We start from the raw sequence: 24292 nt of genomic DNA on the forward strand, positions 1-24292 counted from the left end.
GAGAGTGTGTTCTGGTTGACGCTCCTGGTCGTGCTGGGGAGAGTGTGTTCTGGCTGACACTGTGGTGGTGTGAGGGGGAGTTTGTGTGAAGCTGACACACCTGGTCGTGTTTGGGAGAGTATGTAGCTGACACCCCTGACAGTTTGGGAGAGTATGTAGCCTGACACCGTCGTCAGTCACTGCCTCGTCCTGCTGCTCGAACCCTGACCTTCACATCACACGAAGAACTGCCTTCACACAATACTCAAAGATCTACATCCTGACCCTCAGGCCAAAATTCTAAATGTCGTGAGAGAGAGAGAGAGAGAGAGAGAGAGAGAGAGAGAGAGAGAGAGAGAGAGAGAGAGAGAGAGAGAGAGAGAGAGAGAGAGAGAGAATCAGGAGAGTAGTTTGGCAAGCTTAAATGTATAAATAAACATAAGATATACTTACCCAAGAAGGCCTTATGTACAGGCTTGACCTTTGGGAAGAGATTGTGGTACACGCAGGGATCTGCAACAATAACATAACCAGCATCAGTAATTGATATCAGTAACCAACATTGATAACCAACATCGATATATCTCTCTAGTTTACACTGATGTTTCCTTACGATGTTTCTCCCTTAATCATGACTTTTTGTTGTTGGGTTGATTTCCGGTTTTCGTTGAATGGTTTCATTGTGTATTGATATTTATATTAAAAAAAGGGACATTAGATATTGCCTACATGATCATTATAGCCTTAACCCTTGGTCTTCACGTTGTAATTAACATGACAATGAGAGTAATTAATTCAACAGCATATTACCTTGAATTCCACACGCTCCCCCTTACCCACCTACCCCCTAGTGCTTTAATGAAGTGTGAAGGTCGCGGACGACGGGCAGACCTCTGCCGACCACCGTCCGTGGTTCTCGTTACGGACGAAAGGCCTTGGGGACCACCGTCCGTGGTTCTTGTTTCGGCTGACAGGGCCCTCGACACCATAGTCCGTGGTTCTTCACATGGACAGCTGGCTAGGGACACTAATGTCCGTTGTCCTCATCACGGACGGCTGGACCAATGTCCGTTGTCCTCATCACGGACGGTTGGTCCCGAGTACTACCGTCCATGGTTCTCATCACGGACGGCAGGGCTTGGGGACCGCCGTCCATGGTTTTCGTCACGGACAGCATGGCGTTTCGTAACACAAACCATTATTAACTGTGTTAAACTCGCTGCACTATGACTAATATACCTGTGTTTGAAGCACGACACAGGTATAAGTAAATCACTCAAGCTGGGCTTAGAGTCCACTGTCCCTGGGTTCATCCCATATTGGGCTTAGAATGCATGTTGAAGTTGATGATGAACCAGCCAAAACTTCTGCCTTAAAAGAGGAAGTGGATTACCCCCTGGTCGACGTGCCCGTAGCTTTATAAAACCATCCTTCGAAAAGAACGTGAACAAAATCCTTTAGACTTACGTAGTGAAATCAACACAAGTATGTCCATATACCACCACAGTATCATGCAAAATGAGTCATATACATACGGTTCCAACTTTTAGGATTAGTAGACACCTCGATGTTGTTGTCGCCCGACTTCGGCTAGGCTAGGCTAAAAATACTCATGGGCGTTTGTCCCTCCCGTTGATAGTGAACAGACCAATTGTAAATTTTGCCAATAAAGTAATACTCTCAGGTTGGAGCATTACATCCTTGACTGTTGTAAAAATCAGTGAGTTCAGAGACGATACATGCAAAGCATTACCAGATATGTGCAAACGTTTCATCCATAACATTGCTCTGTCTCGGATACTTGGCAAGTATCATACCATTGCGTATTGTAAATAGTTCTTTTCTTATTTATCTAGAAACGTAATCTGATTACTGTTGTTCTACAGTTGTAATCTTCACGTACCATGAAATCTGCCAAATCGTTCATTGTGTTACCCAATCCATGTTAACACTTTTCTCACCTACGTAACCTGTAATGTATTTCAGTCATTGAGGCCTACCAGTCCCTGGGCCTTTTGTGCACTCTATGTTCGCTTTTGCGCCACCGCTCACAGGATGGATAAGAGTGCACAAAAAATTAGGTGCAATAGCGGCAAAAATAGAATAAAATCAAATCACGATGGCTCTGTTTGTATATTCGTCTGATCTATATTCGTCTGATCTATTTGTTTTGAAGCTACAGATGATATACGTTGGCCGTGAGACATCCCTCGTTCTCACACCTTCGTACGCACACTAAACCCATCGACCATACTTGGTTATTCTAAAACTACCCAGGCGAGAATCGAGTCAATTCGTATATCTTCTAGTGCAGCAGCCAACCATTTTAAGTTTGCCAGGGATAACAGGACAACTGTGTCGTGTGTGACGGCGAACACAGTAATATATTTGTTATTTCTTTTTCTCTCTCTGTGTATATATATAGAGAAAGAAAGTCCCATAAAGAGGATTTACCGCTTTTCGCTTTATCCTCGTGTTTCTGTAGGCTGGTCACAAAGAGGATAGAGTTAGACTAGGGTGAATTCACGCCTTCAGCCCATCCCGTTATATCATTCTCGTGTCCACTGCGTCAACCTTTTATGGCTATAGTAGGTCAGCGCAGAGCACGAGGGGACGAGCCATGGGTCTCTGATGGCCTGGTTATTTCAATGTGAGAACATGATTGCCCCCGCCTCACCTCTCAACCGGCTCACCAGCAGTGTCTTTCTTCCTTCAGCTCGTCAGCCTCTTGTTCAGTCTTATATGTTGGCAGAATTTTTCTGTCGCTTTAGCTAGCTGAGAAGTGATGCCGCGATATAATGGTCAGGCATCATCTCTCATATATATATATATATATATATATATATATATATATATATATATATATATATATATATATATATATATATATATATATATATATATATATATATATCACTCAGTAAAAGAGTAAAACTCCATCAGCACTGTCTTAGTTATAAGGAATCTTATCTGTCATTTCCTGTTCACCGTCTGCAAACATGGTGACCCAAGTGGGGATGAAAGGTATCGACTGGAAGAGCGATTTAGAGGGTGGGACTCAAGGGCATGAACGCTCATGTGTGTATATCTGAAGAGGATATACTAGAGGATGAGTTCCCTCGTCGTCCCCTCCTCAGCCTTGGTCCTCTAGACGATGATGAGAAGGAGGGATTAGACCCCTTAATCCCACCCGTCTCGAGGATCTGGGGAGAGGGACAGTGGGAGTTCAGAGGGACACACTGGTTAATGGATTTTCAGGTCCTTTTTCCTGGCGTTTGCAGGCAAAGTAACATGGTCCCCGTGAAACTAACAGTTCTTTTACATTTTCCCCAGCCTGTGAATCTTGCCACGGTCATGTATCATCTCATGGTCGTCCTACAGCAGAAATCGAAGCGACAACAGGAACACAGCCCTTAAACCGTGAGTAGCCCTTTCACGACGTATTTCGTGTAGTCAGTTGTGTGAGTAACTTAACGCCAGCCTCTTGGAACATTTCGCCCAACGACTAGCAGGCCTGACCACACCGCCCTGAGACCTGCCAACAACAGTGGAACAATTTCAGCGTTTTGTACCCTGTCTGTTGCGAGGGTAGGAGGATAGCAAATCTGCCCCAAGGGAACTGGGCGTTAGTGGCTTTTGCCAGCCTGAAGCACTGCAGTTGGGGACCTCCAGATATGTATGGTTAACTCTCATGGAAGGTGCTTGCCTGTGTGCATCTGACCTACACCATGAAAATGGGATTAGAGTTGAGGGTGACAGGTGAATAGGATGATTATTGTGTGGTATGGTGTCTAGCTTAATGGACATTAGTTTTGATGGTCATTATATCCAAACACAATTACGACACGGAGTACAACGGTGTTGCCAGACGCACAGTAGACGGGAAATGGTCTCTGGAGGCTTCCTTCCAAAACCGTATGAATTAAGATGCCCTTTGTGATGAGCCTTACACCTACTAACACTTTAACCGATCTTCTGCCGTGTATATGGCAAGGAATAGAGTGAATTGGAGCGATGTGGTATACCGGGGTTGACGTGCTGTCAGTGGATTGAATCAAGGCATGTGGAGCGTCTGGGGTAAACCATGGAAAGCTGTGTAGGTATGTATATTTGCGTGTGTGGACGTATGTATATACATGTGTATGGGGGTGGGGGTTGGGCCATTTCTTTCGTCTGTTTCCTTGCGCTACCTCGCAAACGCGGGAGACAGCGACAAAGTAAAAAAAAAAAAAAAAAAAAAAAAAAAATATATATATATATATATATATATATATATATATATATATATATATATATATATATATATATATATATATATATATATATATATATATATATAGTAAACAACACACACACACACACACACACACACACACACCCGGTCGGGTTATAATTAAAGATTCATGATCGACTGTTGCCACTACAGGGTAAGGGGATTACTCGGTGGCTAATCGTTTTTAGCACAGTTTCTAACGGCAGGCAATCTTATGCCACTGGTCGTGAACGGTACATCCACAAAAACAACAGAAACACGTAAACGTACAATTACGAAAAGAAAAAAAGAAACATGAAATCTTTGATTGGACACCCAGTGTCAGGAGGACTCTTTTGAGAACTGACTCATTCTGTACCCAGTGTCAGGAGGACTCTTTTGAGAACTGACTCATTCTGTACCCAGTGTCAGGAGGACTCTTTTGAGAACTGACTCATTCTGTACCCAGTGTCAGGAGGACTCTTTTGAGAACTGACTCATTCTGTACCCAGTGTCAGGAGGACTCTTTTGAGAACTGACTCATTCTGTACCCAGTGTCAGGAGGACTCTTTTGAGAACTGACTCATTCTGTACCCAGTACAGGAGTCAACTGATTGTTATTTCCTTTAGTAACGTAATACGTTGTTTTATATATGTAAATATGAGACTGTGTAGGGCAGCAGGGTGGCAAGTCAGCACCGGGGTTGAGGATAACCAGGGCAGTAAAACGTGCGTGGCTGTATGCAAATGTAAATGAGAATGGAGTTGAAGATAAGAGACAAATAGATTGCTAAAAACATGAAACTAGGCAAATATTACTGTCATAATATCTCCCGCAAGGCACAACATTTTGAGTTATACTGATATGCAGCTCAGCAAGGACTAGGTACTTGGCTGAATATCATGACAGCAAGGACTAGGTACTTGGCTGTATATCATGATAGCACAGATCAGGTTTCCGCCTCCAGAACAGCTTTGTCAAACGGAAAAGACTTCCATGTCACACACGACGTTCTCCCGAGGTCAGAACCTCCCCCACTCCACCCTAGCTAGCTTCTACACGAGAGTTTTTCAGTGAGCCAAACGTCACAGCTAACTCACTGCACCACGAACTATACTGCAGTGAACACAACCGAGAAATGAACAATGCAGCGATGGTCTAGGATATACAGGAGGGAACTGTGGCGATCTAGAGCAAAATGTTACTTAGGGAGTTAGCGGGCTATAAACACAACGACAGAAACATAAAACAAGTGGTGCGGATATAAAACCCAGCGGGTGTGACCAGCGAGGCTGGCGTGAGGAAGGAGAGAGTGCTCAGGAGCTTGTGTCACCCTCCCTCTCCTGTGGCACCACCGCCCAAGGTCCCGCTGGCACCTGCGGCCCTGAAATAACATGAGAACAACGCCTTAAGCTAGGCTTCTGCTGCTGCAGTGGCAGCTGACCAAGACTGCGGGTGGCGGCGGCAGGCGGCCTCGCCAGGACCCCCAACGTCCTTCGAATTGAGTTGCTCGGTATAGCATCAAGAACTTACGATGGGTTCGCTCCATTTAGTTCATCCTAACACTGAAACACAATCGCATCCCGCAGACACTGCCGTAAAACCATTACGTGTTAGTTTCATAGTACAAGAAACGCAATAAATGGATACAAATAAGTAATATACACACGTATATTGCGTGGGAGCGTTGGGAACAGACAAATGAGAGATGGAGGGAAAATGACGCGTTTGGCAACTTTTGTTCCCTAGTTTATAAAAGTTAATGTTGTAGGGAAGGAATCCCAGTCTCCGCTCCCGCTCCTCTTTATTGTTTTCTACGCTGGTGGCTGTTTCCGTCAGGCAGCAGGTGGCACCGCTCGAGGCTACCACAGTGCCACAGGACGTCCTCACCCTCACCACCACTCCTCTCTCTTAGTTATTGTACCCCGAGCCTCCTTTTACGTGTTGTCTTTCTTCAACGCTGCCAGCGATGTGCTCTGGTTCTTGTATTTCACTTATTTATAGTACATCACCGAAAGGAGAAATGTAGATAGCCTGAAAGGAAAACTGGTCGGGGGGGGGAAGGATTTTAGTTATGAGACATAATTGTAGATATGTTTTTATTTATGAATCATGGAGTCAAAGTTTGTCATATGTACGCGTCCGAGGCCACCACCAGCTGGTCCTTGTAACTTTGTGAAGAGCGTTCCGTACCCAGTGTCTATTTACTGTGTGGGTTATCATCAGATATATGGAAGCCTTCAGCGAATATTATCTTGTAACACCTGACCAACGTGCCACTGCTGGGTAGAAGTGAGGCAGGAACACACACGGAGACATAAGTCGTGCGTGAGGCAGGAACGTAAGGAGACGTGAGTCGTGCGTGAGGCAGGAACGTACGGAGACGTGAGTCGTGCGTGAGGCAGGAACGTAGGGAGACGAGATTCTTGCGTGTGGCAAGAACATACGGAGACGTGAGTCGTGCGTGAGGCAGGAACGTACGGAGACGTGAATCACGACATGCGTAAGGCAGCAACGTACGGAGACGTGAGTCGTGCGTGAGGCAGGAACGTACGGAAACGTGAGTCACGACGTGCGTAAGGCAGGAACGTACGGAGACGTGAGTCGTGCGTGAAGCAGGAACGTACGGAGACGTGAGTCGTGCGTAAAGCAGGAACGTACGGAGACGTGAGTCACGACGTACGTAAGGCAGGAACGTACGGAGACGTGAGCCGTGCGTGAGGCAGGAACGTACGGAGACGTGAGTCACGACGTGCGTAAGGCAGGAACGTACGGAGACGTGAGTTGTGCGTGAGGCAGGAACGTACAGGAGACGTGTGTTGTGCGAGAGGCAGGAACATACAGTCAGGGCGACCGGTTAGTTTGATTCATTTTCATCACTTCATTTACCATCGCACATTACAGTCACGGTCACTCATCTGGCGAGGCGAGGCGTGTCATGTCCGGCCCTGGACGAGCGCTGCTTTACCGGTCACCTTCTCTATCTCCTTCCTCCTTCAGGTACACTGTCGTCATGCTGGGGCCAGGTGCACCACCGTCCTCCACTGCTGTGCACCCGGGGCTCCGCCTCGCTCACCCAGAGTTATGGCATTATTAACCCCTTGAGCAGGCACGATGGTACGAACCTTGAGCACGACAGTATGAGGCCTTGGTGCGACGGTACGATCTTTCGGAACGACGGATGTACCAGTGGTACCTCGGGGTTACAACGGTATGACCTCTGAGCCCAACGGTACAACCCTTGAACACGGCGATGATACGATCCCGCGGTATGATGATGGTCTGGCCTTTGACCTGACCCTCAGGATTCAAGGTCAGAGATCACGCCACCCGACACCCATGGGGGTCGTCTCGTCGTACCTCACACATCGTACGTCGTGTTCAAGCGTTGAAAGAGCCAGATAAACGACCTGCACATTACATATAGTGTAGGCAGACCCACACGTAAAATCTCTCTCTGTTCTTACCAGGCGAGAACAAAGAGCAGCGATGAAATATTGCAGAACGCAAGTGACGCAGAGAACACTCGCTCACGAAAGAACTTTTGAAAATATACTGAAAAAAAGAATGACGGCGACCAGTGATCAAAGTTAAAGTTTCATGACGCGTTAATGGGAAATGAAATGATCGTCCGTAAGTGTTAGAACATCATAAAGATTTGCTGTTGTTTTTTTTATAAAGATTGGCGTTGTCAAAGCTGTTTACAGGAGGGGCTTCTCTCTCCCTGGAAAATTGCATTTGTAGAAATTTCATGTACAGTAATGCGGAGTTTTTAGTGAAGTTGGTTACGTCCACAAATGTGCCTATTCTCATACTGACGTCTCATGTACAAAAATCTGGGTATTATTCATGCTCACACATACGTGGGGGACCGACGTGTGTTTGTGGCGCCCCCGAGCTGCCGAAGGTCAATGTGTTCTTTCCATTACCCCACCACCTCACCCCACCCTACCCCACCCAGCTGGATAGTTAGATTACACTTGACTGGACCTCTGGGGTTACACAAGATCGTCAAATTCCAACGAATATGACAGTGAGAAATGTAGACAACTCTACAGTGAATAGTGACTTAGTGATAATGTTTCCCACACTGTCTGTGCTCACAGGGTTAAGGGCTGCTGTCGCGTAATGTAGTAAACACCACACACGACACTGTCAGTACCTACCCCAGCACACAGCGCTGTCGTCTGACGAAGGGTAGCGGTTATTCTGTTTGTCAGAAGACCGCTAAATATATTTCATGCCAGAGGTCGGCTTAGTCACAATCATGGGAAAGCAATTCAAACATTAACCACCAAGAGAGGATGACGCAAACCAACAACTGCAGCTGAAATTAAATGCTTGAAACATTTCGAAGTTCCAAGGAAGTGGTACACCCTACAGACCCTTTTGCAATCAAATGTCGCCTGCCTCCCCATTAGAAAGGAGGAACTGGCCATCACCACCAAGTCATTTCAAAGCCAGGCAATAACAGAGGCCTGGAAGATTACTCATGACATCTTAGTGACTGCATACTCTTCTACCACCTTCGTCCATTAGAGCGTGAGTGAGGTGCGCCACTCCATTGTCACAAAGACTTACTACGTCCAGGCTAGCTGACAATTAACGTGCCTAAGGGTCTGTAGGTGTTATGGGTTTTAGTTTACGCCCACATTTCACCCACGCCAAATTGGCACCATCATTTACTGCGTGGTCTGCCACTCGCCGCGCTCCCCTACCAGGGAGGCAGTTGTGCCACACCTTATCCACACATCTGACACACTCAGAACTTGTAATATGTGAGGATTTTAATGAGACAGACACCACCAGCCCCCAAGAACTACAACTATTTCAAATTGTTCACTTTCCCAATTTGACTTCATTCTTACTGACATGGCTAACCACTACCTACCACCCGAGCCTCTTCCTCATCTCGGACACAGTTCTCATTGGTCAGTGTTGTGGTCCTCCGCCTCCACCACCTCCCAACACAAACGGCCAGACACTAAAACTTATCGGTCACTTACTGACTCAGCGAAGCGAGAGTTCGGTTGCTGGTTAACACTTGATCATTAGACTGAGGTGACCAGTGAGGATGATATTGAAATCATGTGGGAGAAGTATCATGAACACATCTTCCCACAGAAGACTGCAAACTACGCCCGTCCGGTGCTTCCTGGATTAACCGGCTTGTGGAACAGCGAAATTGGGCGTTCAGCAGTCGCAACAACGACCTCTGTAAGCAGCTTCGAAGCAAAGTACAACGCGAGGTACGAGCTGTGAAGAAGCCTTATTACCCAACAGTGTACGTCATTTAAACCAGGCCAACACTGGTCAATGGTATGGTAGAATTAAAGAACTAACTGGCTGTGACAAGCGAAGACTCTACCCGTTCCCTATGTAGAACAACTTGACAATGAGGAGGCTGCACAAAAGATTAACCACAGCTTTGCCAATATCTGCCAACGATCACCACAATTCGATATCAGCTTCTCCCAGCATACCTGCCAACCCCACCTCCCCCGAGCACAGTAGAAGAATATGAAGTAGCTAAGTGCCTTCAGCACCTTAAAACCAAACGCTCAACCACACACAAAAATCTTCCATTGAAACTGGGCAAGGAATTCTCCCAAGAATTAGCTGCATCGCTAACCACCATTATTAATGCTTCACTCTAACAATCTGAATACTCCACAGCTTGTAAGACAGCATATGTCACCCACGATCCAAAACCACCAACCCAGACCTGTTGCAGTCACTCTAAATCCCTAGTCTAATCTGTGAAAGTTTTGTGTTTGACTGGGCCTATGCTGCCATTGCTGATTCAGTAGACCCTCAGCGTTTTGGAAACGAGGTTTTCCACAAGCAATCATTGCCCTGTCAGCCTTCTAGACTTCATTTATCGCCACGTGGAGAAACGCAAGACCTCGGTGGCACTCACAGTCGGAGACTTCACGAGAGCTCTCCTCATGACTGACCGTAACATTATCTATCATACAAGAAAGCCATCGACCTTGGGCTACGGTGGTGTCTCGTATCGTAGCTGTCGGACTTTCCTGACCAAGAAACACCAAACCGTCCACTTTCGAGAAGCCGCATCTGAATCACTAACCCTAACATGCGGTGTACCCCAGGGCACCAACACGGGACCGCTCTGCTTCTTCATCCTTAACAGTGACGCTGGAAGTGGACTACGGCCAACGACGTCACCTTCAACCTCACCAAGACTGTGATGATGCACATCAACCTGGGCGCAGACGACATCCTGCCTCCTGACATCTCCCGGGTAGACTGAGACTTCAAACTTCTTGTAGTCGCTAGAGACTGTGGTTTAAACTGGAAGAGTCATATCAGCACTGTCATCAAATCTTACTTATGACGTCGGTAACTTCACCGACAGAAATCACACCGTCTTCCACCAGTTGAACTCAGGAACGTCTGTGCCATCTTCATTCTACCTAAGCTTACGTACGCCTCCCCAGTTCGGTCCACCTTACTAACAGCTACACAGAGGGGACAACCAGAAAGAGTGCAGAAAAGGGCACGCAGAATCATACTGTGCCCTTCTTACAACACCTTCCAAGAGGCCCTCATTTCGCTGGACGATTCCACCTTCTCGGACCAACACCGGCAGCTCATATGGCAGTTTGGCAATAAATTGCTGACAAACCCCCTGTCACAGATACCTCCTCTCCTCGACACCCATTCAACACGGACCGCCGCTCGTCACCACGATCGACTCGTTTCAGTCAGAGCTCGTACAGACAGGTGTAAGGTCAGTCCTATGCCTACCATTGTGAACTTCGTAAACAATCAATGAACAGGTGCATTGCTATGCAAGTAAACAGCTCAGTTTCTATCAATTAGGCTGTGGTATGTCTTCATCACTTAATGTTCAATCAAGTTCATAATGGATAAAGCACACTATATACTTTGTAAACATTCCTGTATATCTGCTGCCCTGTCTTTCTAGACGTACCTCACCCATATACCTATCCAAAGTGTGGAAATATTCAGTTCACCATGATTGTTTTGTAATATCTGTAAGTCCTCAGCTGTGAATTTTTCACCTGATTGGCTAAGTCCAATTAAGTTATTGATTTATTTACACACATACACGTCGATGAAATAGGTACTTGGCTTCGGCTACGTTTTGAGTGTGTGTGTGTGTGTGTGTGTGTGTGTGTGTGTTGAAGAAACATGGTGCATTTATGGTTAAGTGACGGGGAAATACGAGTGTAAAACTCTCCCCAAAACAAAACAAAAAAAAAGTAAAAAAGAAAAGAAAATACGCGTGTTCACTCACAAACTGCTGAAAAATTATGCATTGATGGGTTACGGTTATTATACAGTGAAGGCAACTCTGTGGAAAACAATGGATTAAGTTGTTGACATCCAACCGTTTTCCCCGAAACTTCCTTGGTCCAGATCCTCACTAAGTTCGTATCATTTCAAAGATTTTCGTGGTCGTGGCTCTATTTCTACCCGGTTTCCTTGTTGTCGCCTGCTGTCTGTATCGAATGTATCATGCGAGACTATTAGCAAGACCCCTTCGTCAGATGCTGGTCGATCCAGTATCTGTAGGTGCGCTCTGGCGTAGCTACTTCATTTACGGTAGGAAATGTAATGTAGAGATACGATAGGAGGCCCGAACCTCAAAGACCTGCAGCGTTATACAGTGAGACCAGTGTAACGTTATGTGAACGGTGAAGTAAATATAGGCACAGCCTCTTGGTGGTATTGATATCTGTTGCCGGGTGAGAACACTGGCTTCCAGGAGTGCTATTGAACAGGCAGAGCTGCAGCTGCCTGCCCGATACGATTGTCCACACACATCATGTCTCACTCTAAGGATTCGTCTGTTCAAAATGCTGGAGAAATCACATCCGGAATGGAGCGAACTGTTAATCCCAAGATGAGAAAGTTATTCTACGATGAACTTGTATCCATTTTGGGCAATATTCATCTACCCTACGTGAAAAGATTTTAGAAAACAGTGAAAATCGTATCGAACGCCGAGGTGTTAAACCTTGTATTCGCTAAACGTGGTCGAGTCCACCGAATTCAGTTGCTCTACAGATAAAGAAAACGTAAACTCTGGATGTTCGTTACGGCTCTAAACTCAGATTTTATTTACCCGCGGTATCTTGTTTCTCCTCGTGTGACAAACAGGTTGCTCCTCCCTTGTTATTTTCGGTCTTCGCCACCAGGATGAGCAACACTGTTATCTAACTCGATCAGGGACTTGTACATGACTTCTTATTCTTCTCAAAATATCCCACATGGCAACATACTACATTATACAGTACCCCCTAGACGGCAACGTACCACAACCATATACCCCCACACAGCAACAACAGACCACACTAAACTTCCCTGACATACAGTGGTATACCACATTACCTCTAGGGTCAGACGAACCGCCTGTCACTCATCTCCTTCCCCACAGGGTTAAGTATGTTTGTCATCACGTCAAAACGCGTTCCCGGGACTCTCACACCAAAACAGATCACATAAAAGATGGATTTTGCTCTGAATCTATTTGTCTTCTTTTTTGTTTCTTTTTCACGGCTTTAACTGTTTCTTCTCGAAGCACGTACCTCTCCTGTTGAAACATCAGACTTTTTCTTTCTCTGTTCCTCACTTAAACCTCATCTTCTCTCTCTCTCTCTCTAGCTCGTCATGGAATCTCATTCTCACTTCCAATCTTTCATACTCCAGAGAAGAAGCGTCTCTCTTTTAGCTTGTCCTGATTGCTTCAGCAGGGAAGGGAAGGGACGAAGTCCACATCTGTGGCCGTATGCTCCCCAGCGGGTCGTCGCGTGACGCCCTCGGGTCCACATCGACTGTATTTACATCGTACACCTGGCGTGTTTACGTTTTCTGTTATAGTGTACTTTTAACCATTATGTCACTTCTCTCTTCTTTTACTCGTGTTATCATCATTATTAGTCTTTCATTTTATATTTCTTTTCTTTCTATTTAACATCGTGTTCCATCTGGGCATTTTTGCCTTCCCGTTCAGTTCTACAGCTAAACGTTTGATTGTCATGTATTCGTCGAATCATATGAAAACTCGTCAGCTTTATATCAAATGTCCATCTTGTTATGGACCAGAAACTTGTACTGAACCACTCTACCACGACCGGTATATATATATATATATATATATATATATATATATATATATATATATATATATATATATATATATATATATATATACATGTGATTTTTATCCCTGGGGATAGGGGATTAAGAATACTTCCCACGTATTCCCTGCGTGTCGTAGAAGGCGACTAAAAGGGGAGGGAGCGGGGGGCTGGAAATCCTCCCCTCTCGTTTTTTTTTTTTTTTTTAATTTTCCAAAAGAAGGAACAGAGGGGGCCAGGTGAGGATATTCCAAAAAAAGGCCCAGTCCTCTGTTCTTAACGCTACCTCGCTAACGCGGGAAATGGCGAATAGTTTAAAAGAAAAAAAAAAAAAAAAAAAAATATATATATATATATATATATATATATATATATATATATATATATCACAAACCTCCAACAGCCAGGATCGAACCCGGGACCCCTGCGTAGCAAGCGGGAGCATTTTGATATCACTTCTGGGAGCGTAGTGTGTGTGTGTGTGTGTGTGTGTGTGTGATTTGTTTTGCCGTATATATGTTGGCGGAGTAGGAGTAGCGTGATTGAGGGTTCTGTGAGCTGCTCCCGGCCGTGTTGGGCCGGGCTAACCACTGTATCCCACTACATTTTCGTGTGTTTGGCTGTCTTGTGTTTTCTTTATCTTTCTCTGCCTTCCTGTGTGTGAGTGTGACTCACTTATGGATCAGGCCAACACGGTCGTGCCATGTTAGCTTTTTACTTGAAAATGTCAAGGTTGGAGGTCATGCGGTCAACCAGGACAAGGGGGGTCGGGTGGCCTGCCTCTCTCTCTCTCTCTCTCTCTCTCTCTCTCTCTCTCTCTCTCTCTCTCTCTCTCTCTCTCTCTCTCTCTCTCTCTCTCAGGTCAGGCAAACCATCTACCAGATCTGGTAACGTCGTGACGTCGTTCAATAACAGCAGTGACTATGTCATGTTAACTGCACAGGACACGTTACGAGCTGTATGCAATACATCCTGTAACTAGATCTTCCCATCCAGAGGATGTAGGGAGACCCAGTGATAATATTGCAATGCTAGAGCTTACTTTCGTTCGAAGTAGTACATGGGAAGACTTAGTTTCGCTCCCAGTCGTTATCCCCGCTGCCATTGTGGTTACTGTTTCTAGGGATTTGGGTGGTTTCTGTCTCTATCTGCGGGTGGGTGCACCCCGTGCTTATCCTGTGAGCGGCAGCACAAAAGGATTACAGAGGTCCAGGTTCTCTCTCTGTCAGGACCCAGGGGCCTGACGTTTTCAAGTTGTGACAAAGTTTGTTTATTTCATCAGCTTACAGCCGTTGATGCATTAGATATTTCTAAAGATCCGCCCACACAAAATCCTTCCAACAAAAATATGCTAATGTGAAGCTAAGCATATTGTCCGGCTCAGCTCTGACTCGGGCTGTAGCGGCCCTGACTGACTCGGGCTGTAGCGGCCCTGACTGACTCGGGCTGTAGCGGCCCTGACTGACTTGGGCTGTAGCGGCCCTGACTGACTCGGGCTGTAGCGGCCCTGACTGAGTAAGGCTGTAGCGGCCCTGACTGACTCGGGCTGTAGCGGCCCTGACTGACTCGGGCTGTAGCGGCCCTGACTGACTAAGGCTGTAGCGGCCCTGACTGACTCGGGCTGTAGCGGACCTGACTGACTCGGGCTGTAGCGGCCCTGACTGACTCGGGCTGTAGCGGCCCTGACTGACTCGGGCTGTAGCAACACAATAAAAAAAAGATCTTTCGTCAGCCATTACCCTCAAGAGCATAAACATACTGAGATTGTAACTTGATCCATAGAACTCAGGTAATCATTACCTTAATCCTTTACATTTGCTGTCATTTAGCTGCGACGATATATATCTTTTTTTCTTTGCGCGTTTCCTCCTCGGGTCGAGGTGAAACACAACATCTCAGAAAAGGCTGATGGAGTCGTGAGAGAGTTTGGCTTGTAAGGAAGCGAGGCGCTGAAATGAGGCTGGTGATTCATCATATTTACACTTACCACTTTCAACCTCTCTCCTTGATCGTGAATTTGCTTCATTCTTTATACATGGCATCTCATTTTGTATGGGAATTATAATGAAACGAAAAACGGTAAAAAAAAAAAAAAAATCCAAACCAAATGTTGTTCATGAGTCTTCATAATTCCTTTTCCCTGCCCCTTACCGACCTTTCCTGGAAAGGCTCATCACTAATTCCGTTCACAGAACCTGGATGATATGTTAGAGGTCCAGTAGAGAGGGTTGTCCATACAATTACCATTCTCTATCCCATCTCTGCCTTTCTTATTTTCAGCTAGTTTTGATATCACTTCTGGGATCATAAGATACCCAGAGCGTAGTGTGTGTGTGTGTGTGTGTGTGTGTGTGTGTGTGTGATTTGTTTTGCCGTATATTCTCTCCATAACCACATTAAACTGCTTCCTGAAGTCTGACATAGCCTACTTCACTTCTTTCTACTCGTCAGCCTTTTTCTGCCGATGCCCTGAGCGACGGTGAGAGCGGTGGCTCCCTTACACAGACTGTAGCAGCGTGTGGCTTCCTCGACGCTGGCTTAGGATAAACAACGATAAGTGACCTTTTATTCCCAGTATTGTCAGCCACGTCGTGAAGCCCTGTCATGAAGCGAGAGATTCTTTAGTGTTTCTCTCTCTTTTTTTTCAATGATGTTTGCACGACTGTATGTACCACACACAGCGACCAGGTACCATGGGTGGGAGAGACACCTCCAGAATTGGTGACGTCCAGAAGCAGGAAATACAAACTGGAGAAAGACAAGAAGGAATAAAGACTAATAAAAAAAAGCCAAGAGGGAAGTAAAAGAGGGAAAAGGAAACAAATTAAGGGAAGAAACATACGTAGAAGGACGAAGGCATTGAAAGGCGAAGAAAGAAACAAAGATTCGAACGACAGAGAGGAGGAATATAAACCATAAACAGATACAAACGACACAGAAGAGAAACAAATGGCTGAGACACAGAAAAAGAGGACAAGGAAGAGGTACCGAAGAAAAGAAAAGAGACTGGTAAGAGAAGGCAGAGAAAAAGAGTCAGAGGGAAGTGAAAAAGAGAATAAAAGAGACAAAAAGGGAAAAGTAACTCATGTTACTGTGGTAAGAGAGAAAGTGGGAGAAAGAGAGGATTGTACATGAAGGGGAGAATCAGTGGGAAGAGAGGGGGGGAAAGAGATGTTGGGGGAGAGGAAGATACGAAGAGAGACGGGGTTGTAGCACGTAGGTGCGAGGAACGTGAGCATTGCACGTGCAGGACGGGACTAATCAATGTTAACAGTATGTTTGATAGTTCTTCATCTAACGTAATGCCGATCTGAATATTACAGGGCCATTGATTTCTCCTTTCATGGTGTCGGCACGCGGACCCGTCATCCGCCGCGCCAGTCACGAAGTCGACGGGAGTTTCCTGGTGCGAGCTCTGGCCTCACTCAGCTCCGCCAACTGTAGCTCTCTGCCTCTAGGTCGTAGCTCTCTGCTCATAGGTCATCACTGACGTTAGTCAGCCCTTTACGTGCGCCCAACCTTCTTCCCCTCCTACACTGTAGCGGTCTTCAACAACACGCACCCTTCCACATCTGCTTCCCCCCCCAAGGATCCCTTACCCCAACCGTCTGGAGGGAGAGCGTGCCCCAGCCACAGATCTGCTGCCGTTGCTCTCTTGTTCCCCCAGCTGGCTGACAACCCCCAGCAGTCGCCAACACTCACCACCAGCACGCGAGGGGCACTTTAACCTCCAGAAGATGTCAGTTGTTCAAGACCGTGCGTAATATTCGTGTGGCTGGTCAGGATATACTCCAGTGGTGATGGATAGTGTTGTGAAGGTGCGTGTGTGCGGGGGTATGTGTCATGCATCGCCTGATCGCTTGACATTACTCCCCTGTCATGGAAAATGTAACCAAACTGCTTCTGTAGGAGAGAAAAACAGATGTAAGCTGTGGTATATTTCCCCATCGAACAGACCATGTTCTCCAGTCAGACCCCAGACACACACACACACACACACACACACACACACACACACACACACACACACACTCACAAACAAACAACTCGTGGCAACAAACACCAAGCCCAGAGCCGTGAGGTCACCACTCGTGTTGTGTGGGCCGACCTTCCAAAGGTTTTTAATGCTGAAAACCCATAGCTCCTCGCCTGGCAGTGTCCACTGTACTGATGAAGCGTTCAGCATCCACGAACCTGTGCCCTTGACGCCAGCCGCCCACCTCAGCCATCGCCCGGGTGATCAAGTAATGCCATATATTATCTTTACTCTCGTTGAAACCTTTCCCGTAACTCCACCTCTGGTCCGCAAGTGCTTGTGTTCAACCACGAGTAATTATATGATAAGCGCTGTGCTTACGTCATAGTTGATTGGGTTACAGACACGCGGCTGTTTTATTCAACATCTCGTGAAGGATGAGTCTCTCTCTCTCTCTCTCTCCTGCCAGCCTGACCAGGGGGCACTCGTGTGGGTTGGATCCCATTAAAGTTTCCATTTCGCCGTATGTCCAGCCTGGCTGGTTCCAGCCAATCGCTACCTGTAATGGTCCTGACATCGCTGACATGACACGGGGTGCTGTTTTATTCGTAAAGCTCAGTGTGTGTGTGTGTGTGTGTGTGTGTGTGTGTGTGTGTGTGTGTGTGTGTGTAACAGTTACCTATTTGTATTGTAATTGCCTATTTGTATTGTACGGGGAGGAGGTTTTGCAACTCGTTGGACCCTATTTTCTCAATTATCCTTTTTGTTCGTCTTTTTGTGTAAGTTTACGTGCGTTTCCTCAGCAAGTGTGTACGTCAGTTTATTCGCAGGATACTGAGGCATGTTTACGAACGGTATAACTAGACAAGCGGCTGGAGCATGAGACTGTATGACACCTCGTAGGGTCACAGTGGGTAGATGGAGGAGTTAGGGGAACCTGACGCAGTCAGTCCCCAGCGACGTCTTGGGGAAGGGGTGGGGATCCTAGCACAGTCAGTCCCCAGCGACGTCTCGGGGAGGGGTGGAAATCCTCGCACAGTCAGTCCCCAACGATGTCTGGGAGAAGGTTGGAAATCCTCGCACAGTCAGTCCCCAGCGACGTCTTGGGGGAAGGTTGGAAATCCTAGCACAGTCAGTCCCCAGCAGTGTCTGGGGGAAGGTTGGAAATCCTAACACAGTCAGTCCCCAGCATGTCTGTGTTGTGTATATCGATTGGTTGTCCTCGTGGGGTTGGCTGGAGTCATTGTAGTCAAGGGTGACTATCATACTTAATGACTTGACTCATTTATGGGGAAGAGGATTACCCTGAGTACTGATGAAAGTCTGGCCACAGGACTGACGGGCGCAAGTCAAAAGGTCTTTCCAAAAGAGATTCGGAACGATCTAGTGAGAGAGAGAGAGAGAGAGAGAGAGAGAGAGAGAGAGAGAGAGAGAGAGAGAGAGAGAGGACCCGTATCGTTTGTGACCGTATGTAGCCTCCTCGTTCGGTGGTTTTGCTCCAGCCTTGACTCGTGATCGAGGGAAGAGTCAGATAGGAGAACTGTGGAAGCTTTGAACTGAAACTCTACCAGGTGATAGTGTTAGAAACAAGTGATACATGAACACACGCAAACCCCAGAAAGTTATGTAAGGCATGGATGTATACATTAGGCATATACACTTGATCTAGTCATAAAAACATGAAAAAAAACATACGCTAAACACTAATACAAACAAAAATATAAACCAGAGACACTAAACGCAGTTGAAGGCACAGAATATGGTCAGTCTTCTCAGAGTGTCACATTGGACACATGTGATATCGAACATAGACGTATATGATTGACACAGACACATCGATGTCTAGGTCGGACACATATATGATGAATGACACACAGACACAAAAGACGCACATCTATATTGTAGATAAACTGGGACCAAACACAGACACATACAGTGACAAACACATACAGAAACACTGCACTTAGGCATAATCACCGAATAGAAGCACAGCCACAGAAGGCTTAGTGACACCTAATAGAAGCAGAGACACAGACACAACAGCCGCCAACAGACTTTGCTGCAGTTTGCAGGTATGTTAACAATGTCTTGAGTTCGCCCAAAGACCCACTGCCACTACCAAAATACAATAACATAGTGACTGCAGTCCCTGGCACAACGCCCACCTCTCCCTCTGGGGCACAGGCCGAGGTGAGGGATAGTGAGAGCTGAGGTGAGGTGTGGTGAAAGCTGATGTGAGGTGTGGTGATAGCTGAGGTGAAGGGTGGTGAGAGCTAAGGTGGGGTGTGGTGAGAGCTGAGGTGAGGGGTGGTGCTAGCTGAGGTGAGGTGTAGTGTGAGCTGAGGTGAGGGGTGGCGGGAGCTGAGGTGAGATGTGGTGAGAGCTGAGATGAGGGGTGTCGAGAACTGAGGTGAGGTGTTGTGAAAGTTAATGTGAGGTAGGGATGGTGAGAACTAAGTTGAAGGGTAATGGTGAGAGCTGAAGTGAAGTGAGGTAAGAGCTGAGGTGAAGGGTGAAGTGAAGGCTGGGTTGTCGAGATGAGGCACGAGGCGAGAGATGACATGACTGTAGGAATAGTGGGAGCTGAGGAACGGAATGAGTAATGAGTTGAGGTGGTCGAGTGAGGAGTTAGGCCAGAGATAACTCACGGCGGGTGAGAAACGTGAGGGTAAATTCAGGGCCTGAGAAGGGATGAATTTTTGAGGCAACAGCAGCAGCAGCAGCAGGTCCCAGCGGAGTGTGTTCAGCATGTTTGTCTCTACAAGACCAACATCTCAGGACGACTTTAAGGCCGGGTGTCAACTGTCAGGCTAAATTAAGTGTCAGGCAACTTTTTTTTGTGTGTGTGTGGTGTTGGAAAGAAACATTCTCTCGCCAAAAAGGATCCCTTGCCCTTTGTGGCGTTCGTGTCAGACAGTGACCACTGAGTGTCAAATGTTTTGTGACGCCAAAGACTGTATACCTCAGGTTTATACCTGCGTGTGACGTAGTCACAAGGAGTGAGAGTAAATGTAGTTCAACATCTTTAAGACTGAAAAAAATATCTAACACGTACTTATGTTCTGTCCTGCAGAATGTTGAATATTCTACAACGATACGTATTCGTAAGCCGTGGACCGTTTTCATCAACATATATCTACAGTACACCAGTTCTCACAAGTTTCAGTCTTCTGTGATAATGACAATTTTCATGACGTTATTGCAATAGTTGTAGTAATGAAATTCATTCATTCATTCATTCGCACTTTCCAAAAAATTTATACCTAAGAGAAAACGGATCCACTCCATACTACGATGAAGTACATACGTTATAATCGTTATGATATTATTGCGACTGCCTTTACACGTACAGCAAGTAATTAACAGTCAGTTGTTGGCCTCAAAATCTACTTCAGTCAGACTTACAGCTACGTTGCACGTCGCTGTACGACTTGACATGTATACGTCTTTGCATCTCTCAACACAGCGTGGAAAATGTGTGACACATGATCACTGTGCGAAACAAACACAACAAAGATTTGGGTGCTTCAGGAAAGACGACATTTTGCTCAAGGTCTGCTGCGTCCTGACCAACACACGGCCACAATGTCTCCTGATCAGTTAAATGACAGAGACGGAAGGTGTCACCCGGCCTAAAAGTAGTGCAAGGAAATTTGTATTTACTTCAAAAAATAAAAGCGTCGTAAATCTAAAAAAAAAAAAAAAAAAAAAAAAATCTATGGAGAGGTAGGTGGCGCGGGAATGGGGGAAAAAAAGGGGGCAAGTTAATATCAAACTTCAGAAAGTGGCGCCCATTCACCAGTGTATCGCTCAAGCTGGTCTATATCCTGGGTCTCCAACGTCAGTTATGATCCCGAGAAACGACCGGTAGGTTGGGTGCCGCTGCCTTGTATTTTAAGACCTGCCCTGCCATTGGCCTCTCGGTAGCCAATTACAACTTCGTGCCTCAGTAGGAACCAATTAGAACCTAGGAGGTGCTGGTTAAGAGAGGATTACCGTTATGCCCGGGCACGTATCAGTTGTAAATCGGGGTATGTTGTATTATAATTTTTTGCTCTTTTATTTACGGTAAGAAAATGTGGAAAAAGGAGCTTATGGTCGATGGAATCCTTCCAGGACTATCCCTTCACGTTCTCTGATGAGCCAGTGTAACACCTGGGTCACATATGTTGGTAAGGAACACTTCACCTTGTTATATCTATGACTGGCGAAGTGTCCTCAAGTTTACCTTATATCTGTTGACTATTACGTTGAGGTTAGTGATGTGGTTAAGTCTTTTAGACAAAATCCTTCTTCTGTCCTGTGAACTGTTTAATCAGTATGATTCATGCGTTGGTGTAAAGGTTTCAGTCTTACGAAATAAAACCTTAAGTGTTTACGACATTGAATGACTTCTGTAAGAAGTTATTGTATGACTTTAACAAACATTTTATGGCGGTAAGGATTGCAGTCCTGTGTAAGGTATTCACAAGGGCATTACACAGATTAACTACAGTGTATTTATCTCTCGTGACAACTTCACATGAGCTGTAACTCTTCTGAAACTTCTAAATACTAATTAGATGACAGAAGTCGTTGTAATGTTGACATGAAGTATCTAACATCCGTTTACTGTGTAAGATCATCTGACGTTTAAAGTTACACTGTATACGAAGTTCATTGAGACAGGAAGTCGCACTGTATAACGCTCAAGGTATTTTGTATACATTGTGACTTCTACCTTCAAGGTACTTCGTATACAGTGTGACTTCCACTTTCATAGTTCTTTGTGTACAGTGTGACTTCCACTTTCAAGGTACTTCGTATAAAGTATGACCTCTACTCCCCAGGTACTACCCTGTACAGTGTCCCTGGTGATAATCCAAATATTTGAATATTGTTGTGATTAGACAGTCGTATTACTAGTGTGCATGTTCTTCTTCACCCTTGTCTTTCCCTCATAAATCAGACAAATTGTGACTTTTCTCTCTTCCCTCTAACGCCTCTGTTTAGACCGGCATCTTCAGCACGAAAAACAATGAAGTCAGTTACAGACCTGATTTGCAGAGGGGGAAAGGTTTCATATAAGCAAACAATAAAAGTAAGAGAACTTCTGATGTTCGTTATATAAGGAAAGAAGCTAATGTCATAACGGTTAATCCTCATGTGGCTAGTATCCATACAAAATCTATGGGAAGCAGCAGCTTGGCGTGTGCCACGGCCCAAGTCTTTGTGGCAGTAACACACGCAGACATCTCACGAGAACAGCAGGGGCAAAGCCACCCCAGATATGTGAGCAGTGCTCCATACTAGGGTGACTAAAACCCCCTCGTGGATAAGAAATACCTGCTGATAAGAGAAATATTGACGGCACCTCTGAAATATTCTCTGGTTTTGAGGAAGCAGAGATGAGTATATGGTCATGTTTGTGGTATTGCAAGGGTTGAATTGTAATGCCTTGAAATCCAGCAGTACGAAACGAGTAAGATTTCAAACGATATGAAAAAAAAACTGGATTTTCGCATTGTTGTTACCAGGTTACAGCTGCTCCAATTTGACATGCTCCATAGCTTTAGGAGAAGAGATATGTTCAGCGCAAGGAAAAGAACAGTTATTTTAGTAAGGAGGCGAGGGAAAGTGTGTTGTGGAGAGGAAAGTGAGCCGGAGCATGTAGAGTTGTATCAGCGACGTGAGTACGACGAGAGTTATGTGTTATATATTGTTGTTGTTTGAGATTAAACCTCCCTGCAACTCAGGAGGTGTGGGCCCTATGCTCTAGGGCGGCCCGCTGGTGGTGGTTTGGGACCTAAGCACTAGGCTAAGGGGGTTGGGCTTGTTATCACCACCCGGCCTGCCCTCCAGAGCCGGGGAGAAGATCGGTAATGGAGACAAGAAAGAGAGTAGGTGATGAGACGGAACCCTGAGGGACACCACTGTTAATAATATAAGGTTAGGTAGAAATCGTTCCATCATTTACTATCACAATGGACCAACTAGAGATGGAGCTACATTAGATTAACTCCCATCATTGTAAATCTTTATATGTACGTTATCTTTTGATACGGTGCATCGAATACCCTCAAACTTTAACGCCAAACTGAGAAATTATAAACCTTCAGAGAAATTACCATAATTGTCATTATTCTAAGTGAAGACCTTTCATCTGTTGCTGCCTGTTGCAAGGGGAGGGACAGAGACACTGTCTAAAAAAAAAATCTACTGGTGACAAAGCTGATTGACTTCCTCGATTACCCGTCCATAACATCCCAGATCAACCATGTTTAATATCGTCTCACGTTTATCATTCTGCACCATCTGTTGGTCTATCGTCAGGGTTGCGGTATCAATCCCCTCATGTGCGTTTCCCGGAGCGCCTGGTTGGCACACGATCCATAAGCCTGTTAGATGAAGCAATACTGGTGTGCTTCTGGCACGCTGCTTGGCTTAGCAAGCAGTCTATTATTCAACTCCCACCCGCCTCATGAGATGCAACCCCCTCACACTTCGTGTGTTGGCAAACCCCTTTCCCAACCCATGTTTTACAGTCCCCCGTCCACTTCATGTGTTGGTAATTCCAGTCTACCCCATGTGTTTGCAATTTCCTGCCCACCTAATGTGTTTGCAACCCCCTGCCCACCTTATGTGTTTGCAACCCCCTGCCCACCCCGTGTGTTTGCAGTCCCTGCAAACCTTATGTGTTTGCAACCCCCTGCCCACCCCGTGTGTTTGCAGCCCCCTGCCCACCTCATGCATTTGCAACCCCTTGCCCACCCCGTGTGTTTGCAACCCCCTGCCCACCTCATGCATTTGCAACCCCCTGCCCACCCCGTGTGTTTGCAACCCCCTATCCATCCCGTGTGTTTGCAACCCCTTGTCCACCTCATGTGTTTGCAACCCCTGCCCACCCCGTGTGTTTGCAGCCCCTCGCCCACGTCATGCGACGCAAACCTCGCCCACCACAACTCGTGCACATC

At 46.0% G+C, this 24292-nt stretch overlaps 2 protein-coding genes across 2 annotated transcripts in view; one reads left to right on the plus strand and one right to left on the minus strand.

Moving 5' to 3' along the window:
• LOC139752083 (transmembrane protein 114) overlaps positions 1-24292 on the minus strand; it is a 73140-nt gene that overhangs the window by 22504 nt on the left and 26344 nt on the right. Inside the window, exon 2 of the mRNA XM_071667943.1 lies at positions 433-492. Coding sequence (XP_071524044.1) covers positions 433-492 — 60 coding nt within the window. The remainder of the gene's footprint in view (positions 1-432; positions 493-24292) is intronic.
• The window catches only part of LOC139752082 (uncharacterized), a 106498-nt gene that overhangs the window by 18195 nt on the left and 64011 nt on the right, over positions 1-24292 (plus strand). The window contains exon 2 of the mRNA XM_071667939.1: positions 3313-3399. The gene's annotated coding sequence lies outside the window, so the exon portion shown is untranslated. The remainder of the gene's footprint in view (positions 1-3312; positions 3400-24292) is intronic.

This window comes from Panulirus ornatus, chromosome 12, assembly GCF_036320965.1.
Source record: "Panulirus ornatus isolate Po-2019 chromosome 12, ASM3632096v1, whole genome shotgun sequence".
Lineage (NCBI taxonomy): Eukaryota > Metazoa > Arthropoda > Malacostraca > Decapoda > Palinuridae > Panulirus > Panulirus ornatus.